We start from the raw sequence: 22,518 nt of genomic DNA on the forward strand, positions 1-22,518 counted from the left end.
CATAAACCAGCAGGGACAAATTTTAATCCACTAGGTAAATATAAGATAGTTTAAGGTTAGGTCAGAGGACTGACAAGTAAAGTCCATGTGATTTTGCCACAGTAATTGCTCTGGAATATTAGCAAATGCAATTGTCATGTGGAAAAAAAAAAAGTCTACATATGTTGTTAAATTGTTTCATTGATATTTTAATATTGAGAAAAATTTTTAGTATTACATGAAAGGAAGGTAATTTTATATTTTTGTAACTTGGCATTTCTTAAAAGAAGAAATGTACTTCTAATATACAGCAGCATTAATTAGGTTATGTTCCAGAATAATCTGACTTTCTCTTTTAATAAGATGAAGAGGCATGGTAAACACCACATAAAAGTATAAAATTCCTGGATTTTTATTATGTATTAATAGGTATACGCTCTTGTACTCCAAAATAAATACAAGCCAAACGATGTGGTCACATATTGGTCAATATGTATATGAATTTTTTTGAATGTATGTAATACCTGAATTTTCTATTATACTTTTTTGGAAGACTTTATTTTAGAGAGAGAAAACAAAAATGCGTGTGTTTAGTGGAGGCAGAGGGGAGAAAAAGAGAGAATCTCATGCACACTCTGTGCTGAGTGTGGAGCCCAACATGGGGCTCGATCCCAGGACCCTAAGATCATGACCTGAGCTAAAACCAAAAGTCAGACAAGTAACTGACTGAGCCGCCCAGGCACCCCTCCGAACACTTTTTAAATGGTTTCTTTTTTTGGAATGGTAAAAATGTTAAATCCTTTTGAAATGTGTTTTTTAATAAATCTGTAGCTTTAGTACAATCTGTGTAAGACAGTTTTGTGTCACCAGGTGGTGTAGACCAGGCAAGAGCGCTGAGAGTACATGTGTGAAGGCCGTGTCCTGCTACTCAGGCCAAAAGCCATCTTCTGTTTACCTTGACCCAGATCAGAACCCACGAACGTGCTGCATTCCGCCAGTTACCGGTGGACATGTGTCTGCGGCAGGCCTGCTGTGTAGGGGTCGATAGTGACCCGAAAGGGGACCGAGATAAACACCACAATGCGTGTTCCTAGGGAACTCCAAGTGGAAGCCGCAGGGATTTCCTTTCTGTGGCACAACATTGCCTGAAACGCTACTTTCTCCCAGCTTCTCTGAAAAAGTCTCTAACCATTTTATGTTCAATTCTTAGGAGCCCTTTGGATATTTAACAACACAGTTTTCAGTCTAAGACTATAAGAACAAAACTCTGTTCATTTTAAGATTTCTAGCATGTGTTTGAATAGATCTATGTTAGAAATACTGATTTTAAAAAACATTTAGCTTTGGGTCTGCCCAAATCTGAAGAAACCATTTTCTATAACTTTTGAAGCATATATGAGTTATATACTTGAATCGTTTTATAATTACTTCGTACCAGCAATGTGAATATTTGACAACAGTTTGTTCACTCTCAGTTTTATTTAAAACTGAACCACATTTATCTAAATCACATCAGCATTCAGTGTTTCAGTATCCATGAATCATCTTTAAATATGACTAATGACTTTTAAATGTTGATGAAAACTGTTATGGTTTGAATTAACTTGTTTAGACTTTGTAGTGTTATCATTATTGAGTTTAAGACTCTCACGACCCTAATGCACTACTGTCATTTCAGCAGTCAAAAATTAGTGGTCATTACATTTTAAAATAATTGGAAGTTTGTGATAGCTGGGATTTTTGGCAAATGTAATTTCAAAGTATGACGATACGAAATTGATTATTTCAACATGCAAAGAAAGAACATGCCAGTTAAGTATAGCTTAATTGGGTATTTTTTAGCTACCTCATCCTGAAAATAGTCGGTCTGCTAAAGCGGAAGATGGTTGGGGGGTTGTACGCGCAAATGAACATGTGTGCTCAGTGCCTATTTATTCTTAACAGCAAGAGAAGGAAGAAGTCCTCTAACATTAGTAAGTGAGACTTCTGGAAAACTTATTCTTTGAGTCGGAAAAAGTTCCTCAGTTGAAGAGAAGGGGGGAAAAAAAACCACCTGATACCAGAAGATACATTTAACAAAAGCTACTCTTATGATAAACATAACATTTTAAAACTGGAAAACAACTAAAGGCTTGTTTATTCTCTATTTGTTTATTTATAGACCTTCCTTTTTAAAGTGAGTTTTGGGGGTATCTGAGTGGCTCAGTTTGTTGAGCATTGGCCTTAAGTTCAGGTCTTGATCCTGGGGTTCTGGGATTGAGCCCCATGTGGGGCTCCCTGCTCAGCTGGGTGTCTGCTTCTCTTTCTCCCTCTGACCCTCCACAGAGCATGCAAGCATGCTCTCTCTCTCTCAAAAGGAAAAAAAAAAGATCTTTAAAAAGGTGAATTTTGATCATTTATAATTGATACCAGTGAAAATCCAAGCTTCAATATCATAAAAATCTGAAATTATTACTAATGCCTAAATTACAATAGTAAAACCATCCTGAGCATTTACGTTGATTCTTGCTGTTCTCGCTTAAGGGTTGTGTGTGTGTGTGTGTGTGTGCACGCGGCGCACACATGTGCTTGTTGGTGTATTACCCTCCACAAATTTCAAAAACTATTGCTTGTGTCATAAGGATCACCAGTGTATAGATATTGAAAAACTCCTTTTACTCCTCTGTGTCAGTTAGCTTATCCCCAGATGGCTTTTAAGGAGCTTTTAGTCACTGAAAATGGGCAGCGTGTGCTGCTGCTGTGTTTAGGACTAAAGACAGACCGTGTCCTTGAGGCCCTGCATCTTATAATCAGACTTAAGGTAGCTGGCTTTATTACATTTATCCTTAAATCTATTTTCCATTTAGATGCTAAAATGATACCAAATCTACTTGTCTTTCACCCCAAATGTATATTCTTTTCAATTAGATAATGATAGAAAACTCAATTCATCACATAGCTCCAATACCCTTCGGCTGGGAAGAAGCCGCCACGAGTTGACTCTGTATCATAGAGTTGGCATAATGTGAATAACAAGTATTACCTCAGCCCTCCATCAAGAAGAGAAATTATAGAGATAAACAACCCATTTTCAACCCTCAGATCTCTGTTCAGAATCATTATAGACTCGCCAAAGGGTGGCTTCTAGGCTCCTGTGCTTACTCTGTAGGAGACAGTACAGCCAATCAGGAAAACCTGGTCTCTCTTTAAAAATACTAGAAAGTTTGAAGAATACGTTTACCATCTACTTTCCTTTTGGTCAGTACTTTTAGTTTCTACGCTTTGTGTCCCAAGTAAGAAAGAGCCAGACCCCTAATTGTATGATTCTTTCCTCAGGAAGTGCTTCTCTAGGGTATCCGTAGGTAGATGGTGCTGCTTTGGGGCACCGGGGAGCTAATGTGACCCAGGGCCAGGGAGAGAGGCTGATGAGAGAGGTGGAACCATCATCTCTCTGTGAGGATGATGTGGCCTCTGTGGCCAGGGTTCCCAACACAGGCCATCCTCGTCTTCCCAGCCAGTGAAAACAGATGGCAGCTTCTCATCTCTCAACCTCTGCTTTAAGGCATTTACACTGCTGGCAACTGGGTCAAGGAAGGAGTTTCTCTTCGCCCACCACTGCTGAGGGAGCCACGGGGCGTGCTTCTCCCCACACGTGTAGGACTGCGGGGGTGAATGAGCTCCCTGGGAGGCCTGGCCTTTTCTGCCAGGCAGTGCTGGCTGTCATTCCGTGCAGTGACATCCCCTCACAGGGATGGCAGGGGAGATCAGTCCAGGATGTGAGCGGAGACTGGACCAATCCAGGGACCTTCCTCCAGACCCTCTGGATGTGGAAACCACCTGCGCTTGGGAGTCTAGGGATCTAGGAGACCCCCTGGTGTGGAGGGGGTCAGTGGGGAAGACACTTTCCCAGCAAGGCCCAGCTCCCCCACAGTCCCTGCTCTCAGGCCGCCTGCTCTGGCCACCTGGGCTGAAGCTGGGCCACCACCAGACATCCCTCAAAACCCATGATTGGGCACGGGAAAGTCATTTAGAAATGCCGGTGTAGGGGCGCCTGGGTGGCTCAGTGGGTTAAGCCGCTGCCTTCAGCTCAGGTCATGATCTCAGGGTCCTGGGATCGAGTCCCGCATCTGGCTGTCTGCTCAGCGGAGAGCCTGCTTCCCTTCCTCTCTCTCTGCCTGCCTCTCTTGTGACTTCTCTCTGTCAAATAAATAAATAAAATCTTTAAAAAAAAAAAAAAAAAAGAAATGCCGGTGTATCCTGTACCCCAATGCCAGTTATATGCAAACCAGGAAACTGAAGGCATGGCAGCTTCTTGTTTTCTAGTAGCTGGTCTGTGAGGCAGCAGACTCTGGAGCCAGACCGCCCGGATTCTGCTCAAAATAAACGACTCCGCTTCTCTGTGCCTCGATTTCCTCATCTGTAAGGTAGGGGATACTGTAGTGTTCTTATCTCATAGGGTTAATTTGTAAGGATGAAGGAGCGTATATAAAAGTACAGAACATGTGCCGTGAAAGCTTCTCCTTATGCTTCCTGGACCCCCGCAGTGCCAGGCACAACCGTGCACGCGTATGTGCCTGTTAGTGTACAATTTTAGAACGTATTTGAAGGATGACAGAAGCTGCCTTGCGGTTAGCCTTTGATAAATCCAGTTTTCTTTGTTTTAAATTAATGTATGAAGTACGAGTCATTTTTTCTATCAGTGACCACAGCCACAAGCCAGAAACTCTGTTCTTTAGGCCCCCAAGTGATAGTTGTAAGTGTCAAGAATTGTTAAGTTGCAGAAGTAGACAGCAAGCAACAGAAGAGGCTCATTGGACAAGAATTGAGTGGGAGTACATTTTTAAATGAAAATAAAGAGCCAGAAGGCAAAATTAGTACAGATGACTTTCGGAAAGGGTAGGGGGAAAGGATTGAAAACAGGGACTGGCAGTCTGTGGTTTTGTCAGAGGAGGCCCCTGGAGGCAAAGGGGCACAGCCGAGGCCACCCACGGGGCGCAGGTGTCCACAGCCCCTGTTCTAGCGATGATGGGGGGGGGGGTCTTTGCGTGTCAGCCACCTGCATACCAGCAACTTTCCCGAAGCTTTTCACAGGCACAGTCGCAGTGTTATGGTAAAGAAAGCCCAGTGCGGGCCTTCCTGCCCTGTGCTCTGAGCAGCTCTGAGAACACCCAGTTGCCAGAGCCGGCTCATTCAGTTTGAAATTCCACATTTTGAGACATGGTTAAATAAGGTGGCTTTAAGGTACCATCCGACTCTACAATGGCATGATTGGAAAAGTTTGGAGAGATTTTAAGCACAAGTCACAGATGTGATTAAAGAGTTGGAAGATGAAACTTAAAAGGAAATATCATAAAGACTTTTTTTAATCCCCCAAATATAGAATAAGTTAAAAAAAAGGGGGGGCAAGTTGCCTTAACAGTCCTCAACTCTATAAAAGGTTATGGTGCTGATAGGTGACTGGCTGTTCCCCATCTCTGCAGAGACTAGAGCAAGAGGAGGTGGCCTCACACTGTAGCATTTTGGACTTAGATTTGATACAAGGAAAAATTTCCTCACAGCATACACTGTTCAACATAGAAAAGGGTTCTCAGGGGAAGTTTTAGAATCTTCTCTAGAGATTTTTGAAAACAGAATAGATTTTCATGTCACTGGCCGGCCTTAAGCAGCCGTGTTCACATGTAGAAAAGAATGGGTGACCTCTCTGTGTTCTTGGCAATGTTAGAGGGCCTTAGGAGTCCTCACACTAAAAGGCTGCTAGAAAAAGCTTAGTTCATAGCAATAATTAAATTTTACTTGGGTTTTCTCATCAGCCATAAATGAAACTTTTTTTTTTTTTTAATGGCATCATCTGCCTAAATTGTTTCCTTGAGCAGGGGAACCTTGATATATAATAAAATTTTCACAAATTGGTTGCTTCAAAGGAAAGAAAGGGGGAGGTTTTTTCTGGAATGTAATTAATTCTTAACTTTTCAGCTCTTTTGAAATGGCTCTTTTTTGATGAGCCTTTGCCTTGCCTAACGAACAGAGCTGTCAGTCAGAGCGATGTCTTTGTCTTCTCTCTGTCTTGAGCAGTTACCTCCCTGCCAGTCAGCCATGAAATCAGGGGCCTTGCGTATTGGGATGTCAGAAAGGGCTGCCCATCAGACCCCAGCTCACTGTCCTTATCGGCCCTTTTCTGACTTTGGCACAGCCTGTAAGAGATGTCAGATCTGTGGTTGGTGCTTCAGGAGCAGAGGCGAGCATGTCCTCAACTTCCGTGGCTGGCGTTGCTCGTTATCCTGAAGAGGAACCAGCACTAGGAGAATGTCAGTACTTGTAGGTCTTTGGTTTTACTCTCCTTTTCCTCTCACGGTTCATCCAGCTTCCTAGGCACTCACCTCTCTGAATATGTGGCCCACCTCCAACCTGTTTCCTGTCTCTGTATGCATACTTAATTCAGGTTCTCCTTAAACTCAGGATGTCTGCCATGCTGGTCCCTCATGGAAGCGTGTTTATCCTGTCTGCTGTCTGTCAGAACACTTTCTAGGGAGAATAGCTCAGCCAGCTGCCTCATTGTGTTTTTAGAAATTTCAGAGACCATGTGCAGACAATTGGGGATACACTTCCCATCCAGCAAACCTTCCAAGCACCCCCAAATCGCAACTGCCTTATCTTTTTTTTAAAGACTTATTTTTTTTATTAACATACAAAGTATAATTTGTTTCAGGGGTACAGGTCTGTGATTCATCAGTCTTACACAATTCACAGTGCTCACCATAGCACACACACTCCCCAATGTCCATCACCCGACCACCCCTCCATCTGCTCCCCCCCCCACTCCAGCAGCCCTCAGTTTGTTTCCTAAGATTGAGTCTCTTACGATTTGTCTCCCTCCCTGGTTTCTTCTTGTTTGATTTTTTCCTCTCCTCCCCTGTGATCCTCTGTTTTGTTTCTCAAATTCCTCATGTCAGTGAGATCATATGATAATTTTCTTTCTCTGATTGACTTATTTTGCTTAGCATAATACCTCTAGTTCCATCCACATTGTTGCAAATGACAAAATTTCTTTTTTTTTTTTTTTGTTTGATGGCTTCATAATATCTCGTATATATATACCACATCTTCTTTATCCATTCATCTGGATCTTTCCATAGTTTGTCTATTGTGGACATTGCTGCTATAAACATGGGGGTGCATGTGCCCCTTCAGATCACTGCATTTGTATCTTTAGGGCAAATACCCAGTAGTGCAATTGCTGGGTTGTAGGGAGCTCTATTTTCAACTTTTTGAGGAACCTCCATACTGTTTTTCCAGAGTGGCTGCCCTAACTTGCATTCCCACCAACAGTGTAAGAGGGGTTCCCCTTTCTCCGCATCCTTGCCAACATCTGGCGTTTCCTGACTTTTTCACTTTAGCCATTCTGACTGGTGTGAGGTGGTAGTTCATTGAGGTTCTGATTCATATTTCCCTGACGCCGAGTGATGTGGAGCACTTTTTCATGTGTCTGGTGGCCATTTGGATGTCTCGTTTGTAAAAATGACTGTTCCGGTCTTCTTGATTCTTCTTGGTTGGATTATTTCTGGTCTTCTTGATCCCATTTCTTGATTGGATTATTTGTTCTTTGGGTGTTGAGTTTGATAAGTTCTTTATAGATTTTGGAAACTAGCCCTTTATCTGATATGTCATTTGCAAATACCTTCTCCTATTCTGTACGTTGTCTTTTGGTTTTGTTGACTGTTTCCTTTGCTGTGCAAAAACTTTTGATCTTGATGAAATCCCAATAGTTCATTTTTGCCCTTGCTTCCCTTGCCTTTGATGAGTTTCTAGGAAGAAGTTGCTGCAGCTGAGGTCGAAGAGGTTGCTACTTGTGTTCTCCTCAAGGATTTTGATGGATTCCTGTCTCACATTGAGGTCTTTCATCCACTTTGAGTCTATTTTTGTGTGTGGTGTAAGGAAATGGTCCAATTTCATTTTTTCTGCATGTGGCTGTCCAGTTTTCCCAATACCATTTGTGGAAGAGACTGTCTTTTTTCCACTGGACATTCTTTCCTGCTTTGTCAAAGATTAGTTGACCATATAGTTGAGGGTCCATTTCTGGGCTCTCTACTCTGTTCCACTGATCAGTGTGTCTGTTTTTGTGTCAGTACCATACTGTCTTGATGATTACAGCTTTGTAATAGAGCTTGAAGTCCAGAATTGCAATGGCACCAGCTTTGGTTTTCTTTTTCAACTTTCTTCTGGCTATTTGAGGTATTTTCTGGTTCCATACAAATTTTAGGATTATTTGTTCCATTTACTTGAAAACAGTTGATGGTGGTTTTGTTTTGTTGTTGTTGTTGTTGTTGTTTTAAAGATTTTACTGATTTATTTGACAGAGAGAGAGAGATCACAAGTAGGCAGAGAGGCAGGCAGAGAGAAGGGGGAAGCAGGCTCCCTGTTGAGCAGAGAGCCCAATGTGGGGCTCTATCCCAGGATCTTGAGATTGTGACCTGAGCCAAAGGAAGAGGCTTAACCCACTGATCCACCTAGGCACCCCAAGTTGATGGTGTTTTGGTAGGGATTGCAGTAAGTGTGTAGATTGCTCTGGATAGCATAGACCTTTTCACAATATTTGTTCTTCCAATCCATAAGTGTGGAACATTTTTCCATTTCTTTGTGTCTTCCTCAATTTCTTTCATGAATATTATATAGTTTTCTGAGTACAGATTCTTTGCCTCTTTGGTTAGATTTATTCCTAGATATCTTACGGTTTGGGATGCAGTTGTAAATGGGATCGACTCCTTAATTTCTCTTTCTTCTGTCTTGTTGTCGGTGTGTAGAAATAATGCAACTGATTTCTTTGCATTGATTTTATATCCTGACACTTTCCTGAATTCCTGTATGAGTTTTAGCAATTTTGGGGTGGAGTCTTCTGGCTTTTCCACATAAAGTGTCATATCATCTTCAAAGAGTCAGAGTTTGACTTGTTCTTTGCCAACTCGGATGCCTTTTATTTCTTTTTGTTGTCTGATTGCTGAGGCTAGGACTTCTAGAACTATGTTGAGTAGCAATGGTGATAGCGGACATCCCTGCCAAGTTCCTGACCTTAGGGGAAAAGCTCTCAGCTTTTCCCCATTGAGAATAATATTTGCTGTGGGTTTTTTGTAGATAACTTTTATGATATTGAGGTGTGTACCCTCTGTCCCTGCACTGTGGAGAGTTTTTTGATCAAGAAAGGATGCTGTACTTTGTCAAATGTTTTTTCTGCATCTGTTAAGAGTATCATATGATTCTTGTTCTTTCTCTTATTAATATATTGTATCACATTGATTGATTCGTGGATGTTGGACTAACCCTGCAGCCCAGGAATAAATCTCACTTGGTCATGGTGAATAATCCTTTTAATGTACTGTTGGATCCTATTGGCTAGTATTTTGGTGAGATTTTTTTGCTTCTGTGTTCATCAGGGATGTTGTTCTGTAATTCTCTTTTTTGATGGGGTCTTTGTCTGGTTTTGGGATCAAGGTAATGGTGGCCTCATAAAATGAGTTTGGAAGTTTTCCTTCCATTTCTATTTTTTGGAACAGTTTCAGGAGAACAGGTTTAATTCTTCTTTACATGTTTGGTAGAATTCCCCTGGAAAGCCATCTAGCTCTGGGCTCTTGTTTGTTGGGAGATTTTTGATGAATGCTTCAATTTCCTTACTGGTTATGGGTCTGTTCAGGTTTTCTATTTCTTCCTGGTTCAGTTCTGGTAGTTTATAGGTCTCTAGGAAGGCATCCGTTTCTTCTAGATTGTCTAATATGATGGCATATAATTGCTCGTAATATGTTCTTATAATTGTTTGTGTTTCTTTGGTGTTGGTTGTAATCTCTCCTCTGTCACTCATGATTTTATTAATTTGGGCCCTTTCTCTTTTCTTTTTTTTTTTTTTTAATTTATTTTCAGCATAACAGTATTCATTGTTTTTGCACCACACCCAGTGCTCCATGCAGTACATGCCCTCCCTTTTACCCACCACCTGGTTCCCCAACCTCCCACCCCCCACCCCTTCAAAACCCTCTGGTTGTTTTTCAGAGTCCATAGTCTCTCATGGTTCATCTCCCCTTCCAATTTCCCTCAACTCCCTTCTCCTCTCCATCTCCCCATGTCCTCCATGTTCTTTGTTATGCTCCACAAATAAGTGAGACCATATGATACTTGACTATCTCTGCTTGACTTATTTCGCTCAGCATAATCTCTTCCAGTCCCGTCCATGTTGCTACAAAAGTTGGGTATTCATCCTTTCTGATGGAGGCATAATACTCCATCGTGTATATGGACCACATCTTCCTTATCCATTCATCCGTTGAAGGGCATCTTGGTTCTTTCCACAGTTTGGCGCCATGGCCATTGTTGCTATAAACATTGGGGTACAGATGGCTCTTCTTTTCACTGCATCTGTATCTTTGGGTTACATACCCAGCAGTGCAATTGCAGGGTCATAGGGAAGCTCTATTTTTAATTTCTTGAGGAATCTCCATACTGTTCTCCAAAGTGGCTGCACCAACTTGCATTCCCACCAACAGTGTAAGAGGGTTCCCCTTTCTCCACATCCTCTCCAACACACGTTGTTTCCTGTCTTGCTAATTTTGGCCATTCTAACTGGTGTCAGGTGATATCTCAATGTGGTTTTAATTTGAATCTCCCTGATGGCTAGTGATGATGAACATGTTTTCATGTGTCTGATAGCCATTTGTATGTCTTCATTGGAGAAGTGTCTGTTCATATCTTCTGCCCATTTTTTGATATGATTATCTGTTTTGTGTGTGTTGAGTTTGAGGAGTTCTTTATAGATCCTGGATATCAACCTTTTGTCTGTACTGTCATTTGCAAATATCTTCTCCCATTCCGTGGGTTGCCTTTTTGTTTTGTTGACTGTTTCCTTTGCTGTGCAGAAGCTTTTGATCTTGATGAGGTCCCAAAAGTTCATTTTCGCTTTTGTTTCCTTGGCCTTTGGAGACATATCTTGAAAGAAGTTGCTGTGGCTGATATCGAAGAGGTTATTGCCTACGTTCTCCTCTAGGATTCTGATGGATAAATCTGGCCAGGGGTTTATCAATCTTATTGATTCGTTCAAAGAACCAGCTCCAAGTTCTACTATTCTTTGGTCTCTATTTCATTGATTTCTGCTCTGATTTTTATTATTTCTCTTCTCCTGCTGGGTTTAGGCTTTATTTACTGTTCTTTCTCTAGCTCCTTTAGGTGTAGGGTTTAGGTTTTGTGTTTGAGACCTTTCTTGTTTCTTGAGAAAGACTTGTATTGCTATATACGTTCCTCTTAGGACTGCCTTTGCCGCATCCCAAAGATTTTGGACAGTTGTGTTTTCATTTTCATTTGTTTCCATGAATTTTTAAAAATTCTTCTTTAATTTCCTGGTTGACCCATTCATTCTTTAGTAGGATGCTCTTTAGCCTCCATGTATTTGGGTTCTTTCCAACTTTCCTCTTGTGATTGATTTCTAGCTTCAGAGCTTTGTGGTCTGAAAATATGCAGGGAATGATCCCAGTCTTTTCGTTTGAGACCTGAGTTGTGACCCAGGATGTGATCTATTCTGGAGAATGTTCCATGTGCACTAGAGAAGAATGCTTTGGGATGGAATGTTCTGAATATATCTGTGATGTCCATCTGGTCCAGTGTGTCATTTTTTTTAAAAGATTTTATTTATTTATTTGACAGACAGAGATCACAGTTAGGCAGAGAGGCAGGCAGAGAGGGAGGAAGGGAAGCAGGCTCCCTGCTGAGCAGAGAGCCCGATGCGGGGCTCGATCCCAGGACCCTGGGATCATGACCTGAGCCAAAGGCAGAGGCTTTAACCCACTGAGCCACCCAGGCACCCCTCCAGTGTGTCATTTAAGGCCTTTATTTCCTTGTTGATTTTTTGGTTAGGTGATCTGTCCATTTCAGTGAGGGGGGTATTAAAGTCCTCTGCTGTTACTGTATTATTGTCAATGTGTTTCTTTGATTTTGTTATTAATTGGCATATATAATTAAGCTCCCATGTTAGGGGCATAGATATTTAAAATTGTTAAATCTTCTTGTTGGATAGACATTTTGAGTATGATATAGTGTCCTTTCTCGTCTCTTACTGTGGTCTTTGGTTTAAAAGCTAATTTGTCTGATACAAGGATTGCCGCCCCACCTTTCTTTTGATGTCCATTAGCATGGTAAATTATTTTCCAGCCCCTCACTTTAAATCTGGAGGTGTTTGGGGGTCTAACATGAGTCTCTTGCAGACAGCATATTGATGGGTCTTGTTTTTTTATCCAGTATGATACCCTGTGTCTTTTGGTTGGGGCTTTTAGCCCCTTTACATGCAGGGTGACTAGTGAAAGATATGAATTTAGTGCCATTGTATTGCCTGTAAGGTGACTGTGGCTATATATTGTCTCTGTTCCTTTCTGGTCTTTGTTACTTTTAGTCTCTCTCTTTACTTAGAGGACCCCTTTCAATATTTCCAGTAGGGCTAGTTTTGTGTTTGCAAATTCTTCTAGGTTTTATTTGTCCTGGAAGCTTTTTATCTCTCCTTCAATTTTCAGTGACAACCTAGCTGGATATAATATTCTTGGCTGCATATTTGTCTCATTTAGTGCTCTGAATATATTATTCCAGTTCTTTCTGGCCTGTCAGGTCTCTGTGAATAGGTCTGCTACCAATCTAATGTTTCTACCATTGTAGGTTACAGACCTCTTATCTCAAGATGCTTTCAGGATTTTCTCTTTGTCTCTGAGACTTGTTAAGTTTTACTATTAGATGATGGGGTGTTGACCTATTTTCACTGATTTTGAGGGGGATTCTCTACGCCTCCTGGATTTTGATGTTTTCCTTCCCCAGTTTAGAGAAGTTCTCTGCTATAATTTGCTCCAGTATACCTTCTGCCCCTCTCTCACTTTCTTCTTCTGGGATCCCAATTACTCTAATACTGTTTCATCTATGGTATCACTTATCTCTCGAATTCTTCCCTCATGATCCAGTAGTTGTTTATCTCTCTTTTACTCAGCTTCTTTATTCTCTGTCATTTGGTCTTCTATAGCACTAATTCTCTCTTCTGCCTCATTTATCCTAGCAGTAAGAGCCTCCATTTTTTATTGCACCTCATTAGTAGTCTTTTTTATTTTGGCTTGGTTAGATTTTAGTTCTTTTATTTCTCCAGAAAAGGATTATCTGGTATTTTCTATGCTTTTTTCAAGCCCAGCTAGTATCTTTATAATTGTCATTCTGAACTCTAGTTCTGATATCTTTGTATTGATTAGGTGCCTGGCAGTCAGTACTGCCTCTTGTTCTTGTTTTTGAGGTAGTTTTTCCATTTTGTCATTCTGTCCAAAGAATAATAGATGAATGAGATAACAAAATGCAATGACCCCAGAGTAATATTCACTAAACAAATCAGAAGAGACCTGAAGCTGAGTGAGGGGGAGGGAAAAAAAAAAGAGAATGTGATCAAGCTGGTGAATAGAACAGAGCCACACACTAGATTTTGGGTGTATTTTGGTCTGTTAGAAGAAACTGCTTCCCAAAATTTTAAAGAAAGAAGAACTTAATATACATAAAAATAAGAGTAAATAAGATGAAGGGATGGAATTTGACTTAAAGATGAGTATTAAAAAATGATTTTAAAAAAGGAATTGATGACAAGTTGGCTGAAAAAAGAAAGAAAGGAAAAAAAAAGGAGTGTGATCAGGCAGAAGACTAGAACAAAGCCATACACTAGATTTAGAGTATATTTTAGTCTGTTAGAAGAAACTGTATCCCAAAATTTTAAAAAAAGAAAAGCATATATATGCAAAAAATAAGGTTAAATACAATGAAGAGAGCCCTGCTTCGGGCTCTCTGCTGCGCAGGGAGCCTGCTTCCTCCTCTCTCTCTGCCTGCCTCTCTGCCTACTTGTTATCTCTCTCTCTGTCAAATAAATAAATAAAACCTTTTAAAAAAGGAATTGATAGATGTTGGTTGGAAAAGGAAAGAAGAAAAAAAAATTTTTTTTTTAAATATTTTATTTATTTATTTGAGAGAGACAGTGAGAGAAAGCATGAGCGACGAGAAGGTCAGAGAGAGAAGTAGACTCCCCGTGGAGCTGGGAGCCCGATGTGGGACTCGATCCCGGCACTCCGGGATCATGACCTGAGCCAAAGGCAGTCGTCCAACCAACTGAGCCACCCAGGCGTCCCGAAAAAAAAATTTTTTTTTAAGATTTTTATTTAGGGGCGCCTGGGTGGCTCAGTGGGTTAAAACCTCTGCCTTCGGCTCAGGTCATGATCCCAGGGTCCTGGGATCGAGCCCCGCATCGGGTTCTCTGCTCAGCAGGGAGCCTGCTTCCTCCTCTCTCTCTCTCTCTGCCTGCCTCTCTGCCTACTTGAAATCTCTGTCTGTCAAATAAATAAATAAAATCTTAAGAAAAAAAAGATTTTTATTTATTTATTTGTCAGAGAGAGAGAGAGAGAGATCGAGCACAGGCAGAGTGGCAGGCAGAGACAGAGAGAGAAGCAGGCTCCCTGCCGAGCACGGAGCCTGATGTGGGACTCGATCCCAGGATGCTGGGATCATGACCTGAGCCGAAGGCAGCTGTTTAACCAACTGAGCCACCCAGGTGTCCCAAGAAGAAAAATTTTTTAAAAATAGAAAAAAAAATAAAGAAAATTTTAAAAATTAACTTTGAAATACTAAAGAATCTTGAGGATAAAGCCATGAATTCTATGTGCTGTATTCCCCTAATGCTGGAGTTTTGCTGTTCTCATTGGTTGGTAAACTTGGTCTTGGTAGGGTGTTCTTGCTGACCTTCTGGGGGAGGTGATTGCAGCGATTCTCAAATGTCTTTGCCCAAGGTGGAATTGTACCGCCCTTGCTTTGGGGCCAGGCTAAGTAATCTGCTTGGGTTTGCTCTCAGTAGCTTTTGTTCCTTGAACACTTTCTATACAGCTTTGGAGGATGAGAATGAAAATGGTAGGCTCCCAGTCTCTGGTCCTGGAGGAGCCAAGAACTCAAGGCCCCACCCTTCAGTTCACCCTCAGAGGAAAGCAGTCAGTCAGTCTTGTCTCCCTGTCTTTCCCTGCACTCCAAGCTCACCTGGCCTATGACCGAGCAGTTCTATCTCTTGCACACGACCCGTTTGGAGTATTCAAACACAACAGATTCCCACAGCGTGCTCCTGCACCATGCCTTCTTGGGGAGGAAGGGGAGTCTCCCAGATCTGCTGCTTATTCGATCCCTGCTAGAAGAGCAGTGGCCCGACTGTGCCTCAGATCATGGTTTATGGCAACCCTGAGCTGAGAGCATACTCTTTGGCTCCATCTCTGCTACTGGCCTCCCAGCTCCGATACCTGGGAGCTCTGCCACAGTTAAGCACCTCCTGTCTTTCTCTGGCCACATGGATCCTGAGACCACAATGTCCCCATGAGGGTTCCACCCTCTCACTTAGCCTCTGGAGCGATGTCCTTCAGTGGAACAGACTTCTGAAAGTTCTGATTTCATGCTCCACTGCTCTGTCACTGCTGGGAGCCGGCTGACGGAGGCTCCCTCCCCCTGCAGTCTGTCTTCCCTTATATTGCCTCGGATTCACTTCACATGTCCTGCCTTCCAGAAAGTGGTCACTTCTCTGTTCATAGAATTGCTGCTACTCTTCTGTTCGATCTCCTGTTGAGTTTGTAGGTGTTCAGAATGGTTTGATGACTATCCGGCTGAATTCCTGGGACCAGACGAAATTGAGGTCTGTACTCCTCTGCCATCTTGCTCCTGCTCCTGCAACTGCCTATCTTAATCCTAAACTAGCCATACTACCCCTGGGAGGCCTGCAACCAATGTAGCCGCCTTCTCTCTCAGCCCCTACAGACCTCAGGTGAGGCTCTGATGGTCCGGTCCAAGTTCTTTTATTTACCAGATCATTTTAGCACATGACATATGAATTACGTGGTCTGTACTTTATAAACCTTCTTCTTGTGATGGTGCTCATAATAACAAAGCCTTACCTACTTTAGGAAACCTTTTCTTCGCAATTTATGTCAAAAGTAGGAAAGTATTTTGTTTGAGTTTTTTTCCTCCCCTTTAAAAAAAGTGGTGAGACCTGCAGATAAATATAAAATGTTCTCTTCGATGTTGTTCAGTCTCTAAAGCAGGTTTAATAGAGTCCTACATTTTGGTTTTGGTTCTCAAACTTGTCCTTTGGAAGCTGAATGTCAAGAACTCCAGGAAGAGACCGATCATGTAACAAGTTTTAAAGAAAGTATCCTGGCTAGTCACAGCTCCTCTTGGCTCTGACCGTATCATTTTTGAAATCCGTGCCTCTTCTTCTCTGTATAGGAGGGTTAAAATTATGTTTCTTTGCAGAGCACGTGGAAAGTGCCTATTAAAATTGCTTGGCAAGTTTGAGCATTGCTCATTATTAATCCTGCCTCCCAGTTCCTTTTCTTTGGTAAGAAACCCGGGAGCGGGTGTTTAACAGTTCAGCACTCTGTCTCCTGCTAGGGGTAATTGTGTGATGTCTTTTGTTGTTCGTAGCACTTCTTGAATTAGATTAATTTCTTTATATTCCATTTCTGTCTTTTCAAGACAGCAATTACTTTGACAAAAAAATATAACAAGGCAGGATGCTCATTTGCATATAAATATAGACCACACCTCCTTTTATTTTGGAACCTGTTGTTCTGGGAAATATTCTTTAGCATTCAGCATTTAAGATGCCAGCCATGGGGTTTGCCCCATCCAGAGCACTTAACAAGTTCACCGAGATCCCCACACAGCTGCATCTCTAATGCTGGAAGTGAGGTTAAAGTCAGATCAGGTGGTGCCTGCACAGATCTGAGAAGTGCAGAAATTCAGAACAAAAGACAGTGGCCGCATTTCCGTGACATTGCATTCTGAAGCAGCTCTTAGACTGAGATTGTGCTGAACTCACCAGATATGGCAAACTGAGCTACCGTGAGTGGTCCTTGCTTCCTCGCAAGACAACAGGTCTCTAAGCAGACACTGCAGCCTGTGTTTCGGGGTTTTCTCTAGGCCACGTTAAGATACCCTGTGCAGCACCTAGCAGTATCTTAACCATGTACGTGTGCATGTGGTGTGTATACACTTAAGTGTAGTGCCCCTTTGCCCAAAACAGACTTTAAAGAAACGTAGTTCAGTGTCTGATGGGGCGTCAACAACAACAAATGGAAGGAGGACAATGACTGTGAAAGGAGGACGGGCTGACACTGTACACCCAGGAGGAACATACTTGTCCTGCGGTAACGCAAACACAGGTTAAGGTTATGTAATTATTGTGACATGATACAAGAAAGCAGCAGCATTTAGGAGTAAAGGTAAACATGTTACTGGCAGAAAAGTCCAAGCCGACATTTAATGCACAGGGTCTTCTGTGAGAGACACTGGATAAGGTAAGGAAGAGTGTCCTCAGCTAACACAGAAGTAATCGTCAAGCAAATGTTTTAAATACCCACCCCCTGTGAAAGAGGAAATGGTATTATGAAAATAGTTCATGAAGACTTCTCTGAAGGAGCCCACATGTCTGGTTTTTCTGCCTTTGCAACAGGGCTGACTTAGCTGCACAGAGAGGTAGGTTCGTGTGAAACAAGTTGAACATCCTTTGGACCTCCTGGTTGATGGCCAGTTCACCATTGGGTTCTTATTGTCGGAAGCACATCCTGGTTGCTGATGAAGGAGGAGTGCTAATCTGAAGGAGGGCAGGTTTAACATTCTGTTTTGAGATCTAGGGGCCCAAACTCCAGAAGGAAGATCGTCCACCTCTACACAAGGCTGGGCTTTGGGGGGTTTGCAAGAAGGGCTCACTTTTCTCAGAGGAGCTTTTAGTCTACTCACACTTTATGTGTACACTAGGACCCCAGCACATGAAGAAGCTATTTTGGGGTTTTTTTTTGGATTTTTTTTTTTAATATAGTTGATGCACAATGTTACATTAGTTTCAAGTGTGCAGCATAGTGATTCTACAAATTTATACCTTATGCTGTGCTCACCACAGGTAAACTACCACCTCTCAGTGTACAACACTATTACAGTATCATTGACTGTGCTCCTTTTGCTGTACCTTTTATTCCCATGACGTAATCATTCCATAACTGGAAACCTCGAGTCCCACTCCCTTGCACACATTTTGCCCCCCCCCCCCTTCTGGCAACCATCAGTTTATTCTCTATGTTTATAGGTCTCACTCTGCTTTTTGTTCTTTTTTTTTTTTTTGAGATTACATATATAAGTGAAATCATATGGTATTTCTTTTTTTCAGTCTAACTTAATTCACTTAGTGCCCTCTAGGTCTGTCCACGTCACAAATGGTATGTTCTCATCTTTATGGCTGCGTAATACTAGTGTGTGTGCATGTGTGCGTGTGCGTGTACACATCTTCCTTATCCACTCACTAATTGATGGACTTAGGTTGATTCTATATCTTGGCTATTGTGAATAATGCTACAGTATACGCAGGGAGGCATACATCTTTTTGAGTTAGTATTTTCATTTTCTTTGGTAAGTGCTCAGAGGTGGAATTATTGGATCATATGGTATTTCTATTCTTAATTTTTTGAGGGGCCTCCATTCTGTTTTCCATAGTGGCTATACCGTTTTTGCATTCCCACCAACACTGTTTATTTCTTGCAGAAGAAAATATTTTAAATCAGGTATTCTTAATGGAAGGGTTGCATTAAATGCCAGGAGAGACCAGGCAGGAAATAAGGGACCCGGGCAGCCGGTGTTAGCTGTGCAGCCCCTCTTGTGTCGGGGGGGATGGAACTGAGGACATGGAGGACGAGTGTCCAGGCCGAAGGAGCCGTCAGACCTAATTCCTCCCTGTCGTGGCCACATGCAAACAAAGACCCAGGATTGCCAGAGCTTCTGGTCTTTCAGGAGAGCTAGAAATCTTGATTTTCCATATCTGATGAATTAGAATGTGGACCCAGAAAACATTTTTTAAACATCTTTCAGGCTGAACCACACACATCTACAATCTGCTTTTAGCTTAAGGGTCTTCATTTTGCAACTTCTGTTTTAAAGCAAGGACTTACTAATCAACTGTCTTACCATAACATAGCTTTAAATTGGCCCCATAAGCTTTTACATTTTTAGCAGAACTGAATCTTGATTTAAAAAAAAAAAACAATTAAAGATGCTTTCCAGTGAGCTCATTAAATTGACCTAGTAAGTGGAAATTGTCAGTTTTTTCCTTTACCCTCATCCACAGTAATTTTCATTTTAGTGTAGATGGCAGAATAATTATTCAGCATGCTCACCCCACTGCTTAATTTAGCACATTAGTGGCCTAGCACCATGGATAGTTCCCATATCTGTTTAATGAAATGAAATCTGTTTTTAGACAACCTCGTAAGCTCACTGATACTGGTCCTGGGATACATGATTAGGGCATCTCTTTTTCATTAAATTGATACTCAAGTAATCAAGTTTTGTGATTGTTTACATTTGTCTGATCATTTTTGCCAGTTTTATTGAGATATGGTTGACATGTAACATACATGTTTAAAGTGTACATGTGATGCTTTGGTAAACTTACATATTGAAAAATGATGACTATCACAACATTAGCTAACACTTCCATCTTGTCATATAATTACATTTCTTTTTTTGTTGCTGAGAACATTTCAGGTCTACTCTCCTAAGCAACTTTCAAATCTGTATGTCTGGTCATCTTTATGTGAGGGGGACTAATACAAACATAAATATTACTTATTGGACTCTTATCATGTGCCATCACTGTGCAGAGTGCTACATCCCTAGTAGCTCATTTAATCTTCGCAGGGCTCTTTGAGGCAGGTATTATCAATATTATCATCATCATCATTCCCACTTTCTAGACGTGGGAACTCAGGTTCGGTAAATTACATCATTTTCCCTGGGTCCTTCAGCAAGCAGTAGAGCCTGAACGCAAGCCAGGCCGCCTGACTCAGAGCAGCGTTCTCTGCCAGCCCAAAGCCCAGTGTGTTACCAGTAGAATGTGTTTTCTCTGAGTGTGGAAAAACAGGCATTATTTTGGATCCCACAGTACACTGAAAGTCTAATAACAGGAAAGAACAAAATCCAAAGAACAACTGAGGAACAGGCTGTATCCCCATCCCTCTCTCCTCCCTCCCTACTTCATTTTAATCTCTCAGCTATGAATTGCTACGAGACTATTCGTACTGAAATTTACGGTATGTATGGGGCTGAGTCACCTCATGAGCCTGATGTTCCCGCCAGGACTCAGGGTTCACAATTGTTCATCAAAAAATAGCAGATGGAAATAAACCTTCCTGGTTTTGTCTTAGTTTGAGAGAACATATTTCTCTATTCCTTTCAGACAAAGGGAGGAGACTAACCCACAGCTTATAAGTAGAGTGAATATTGGTTAACATGGTAGAGGTATGATATTTAGTAAGTTGACTTTAATATAGTATTATGCTAATTTGCTTAGTATGCCAGTATTTTTGATAATTAATATCATGAAAATTGAGTGTAATTTTTTAGTAGTAAAGACCTTATATCATAGGCCTAGTCTAAAATACAATTCCCTTTTTTCAATTCATGGTTAAATCAATAATAGCTATTTGGCAGAGGCTCAAAATTATCCCTGTTAACTTGTTTTTAATAGTATTTGATTTATATATGTGCTCAAACCCCCGCCAGGTACGTGTGTGTATGTTTACTAATTGCAGTCATATGCATTTAAATACAGTGTTATTGGTGGGAAATGAAGCATAAAACATGAAAAATGTATAATTATTAAGGGTTGAAATTGTAGTTTTTAACTCCTTCCAGAACAGGGCTCTTAGGATACAGCTTTGGTTGGTTTTCATTGCAGATGAGTGAGGTTCCTACACTGATTTGGTCATCACTTGCTTCCCTTCCTAATTAATTTTAAAATTCTTCCCTCTAATGGGCACACATGAATTAACACATCAGTTCACCTGTTAATACATGCTTTTCCTTTGGATTCATCCTGTTCTCCCAACTCGGATACAGGCCGATTCTTCAGAACAAAATTAAATAAAGCCCTTGGATATATCAGCGAGAGAAATTTGATTGCTTCCCCATTTTTCTAATCTGATTTTATAAATCAAGAACATGACAGGTCTGATCTCCATGACATAACTCGTTCAGCACTGAATGTGTTTGCACATGTGTGTGTGTTTGCACATGTGTGTGCGTTTGCATGTTTATGTGCGTTTGCACGTTTATGTGCAGTAGTTCTGTGGACTGCAGACCGCTAATGAGTGCATTTTATTTTAGACAATCCATGGACACAAGGGACCAATCACGGCTGTGGCCTTTGCTCCTGATGGACGATATCTTGCCACCTACTCAAATACGGACAGCCACATTTCTTTCTGGCAGGTAAGGGTAGATGCCACAGGGTCTTGAAGTGTATTGCATGATTCACTTTTGCTAAGAGAGGCTTCCTGTTAGGCCTGCCCACCAGCTCTTCCTCTTGCCCTCCCCTCCTCTCCCAACAAGCATCACGCGTTTATTGCTGACTGATTCGGTGCCACATGCTAGCATGCAGGGTGCGCTGAGAACACAGTTAGCCATCTGGAGAGAGTGGGCTCCGCTCTCACAGAGCTTGAGGTCTGAGGGAGACACATGGAAATAGACAAGCAATTAGAACACATAGGGGAGCCTGAGAATAAGGTTGTGGGACCGATTCACAGAGGAAGTGACATCTGAACTGAGACAGGATAAGACTGACGAAGGGCCAGACGGTAAAGATGGGGCAGATCTAGGGAAAGGGCGCAGCCTTCCGGGGGTAAGCAAGGGCACGGCCTGCCTGAGGGCCTGGCCAGAAAGGCACGGGCCAGGGAGGCACTGTGCAAGGGTTAGGGTTAGACAACTCCAGAGAGTGGGGAGCATGGGGGAAAGGCAGTGGGGGGTTATCTCTGTATCCTGCTTATAGAATCTCATTTCTGTTTGCATTTTTAATTTCCCACATCGGGCTCTTCGTTCCCAACGATCAAAGCATTTAAAAAACCCGAGTATCATTGAGTGGCAGTTCATGAGAATGCCTGTGTTTAATTCTGATTAAAATGCGTGTTAACTTTGAGCACCTAATTTTTTAAAATATTTTATTTATTTATTTGATAGAAAGAGAGGCAGAGAGGCAGGCAGAGGGAAGAAGCAGGGTCCCTGCTGAGCAGAGAGCCCGATTCGGGGCTCGATCCCAGGACCCTGGGATCATGACCTGAGCCAAAGGCGGAGGCTTTAACCCACCAAGCCACCCAGGTGCCCCGAGCACCTAATTTTTACAGTAGAACTTGTTTTATCCTTAGTGATTAATCTCCATCCCATTTTTCTAATTATCTTCCTCCTGAGAGTTATAAAAAAAAAATTAAACATTATCAACTCCCTCCCTCATGAAAAAACAATTTAAAATCTGGTTGTTACCTTTACTTTCCTAGGATGCAAGTATGATCTATGAGACTCGGTTTATTGCCTTGAAAGCTCAAAAAAAAAAAAAAAGTTTAAATAAGACTTCAGCACAACTTGATGATGGTTTTAAAAAAATCAATACCTAATAACATGTAAAACAGATACAATAAATTGCTTAATTAACAACATGCTATTAAAGCATGACAA

The 22,518-nt window shown here is 41.6% G+C and overlaps 1 protein-coding gene across 2 annotated transcripts in view; it reads left to right on the top strand.

The window, feature by feature from the left end:
* Positions 1-22,518, top strand: part of WDR7 (WD repeat domain 7) — a 372,785-nt gene that overhangs the window by 342,835 nt on the left and 7,432 nt on the right. For both annotated transcript variants that reach the window (XM_046025300.1, XM_046025301.1), the window contains one exon: positions 21,178-21,282. In XM_046025300.1, coding sequence (XP_045881256.1) covers positions 21,178-21,282 — 105 coding nt within the window. The remainder of the gene's footprint in view (positions 1-21,177; positions 21,283-22,518) is intronic.

The sequence above is a fragment of the Meles meles genome, chromosome 12 (assembly GCF_922984935.1).
Source record: "Meles meles chromosome 12, mMelMel3.1 paternal haplotype, whole genome shotgun sequence".
Lineage (NCBI taxonomy): Eukaryota > Metazoa > Chordata > Mammalia > Carnivora > Mustelidae > Meles > Meles meles.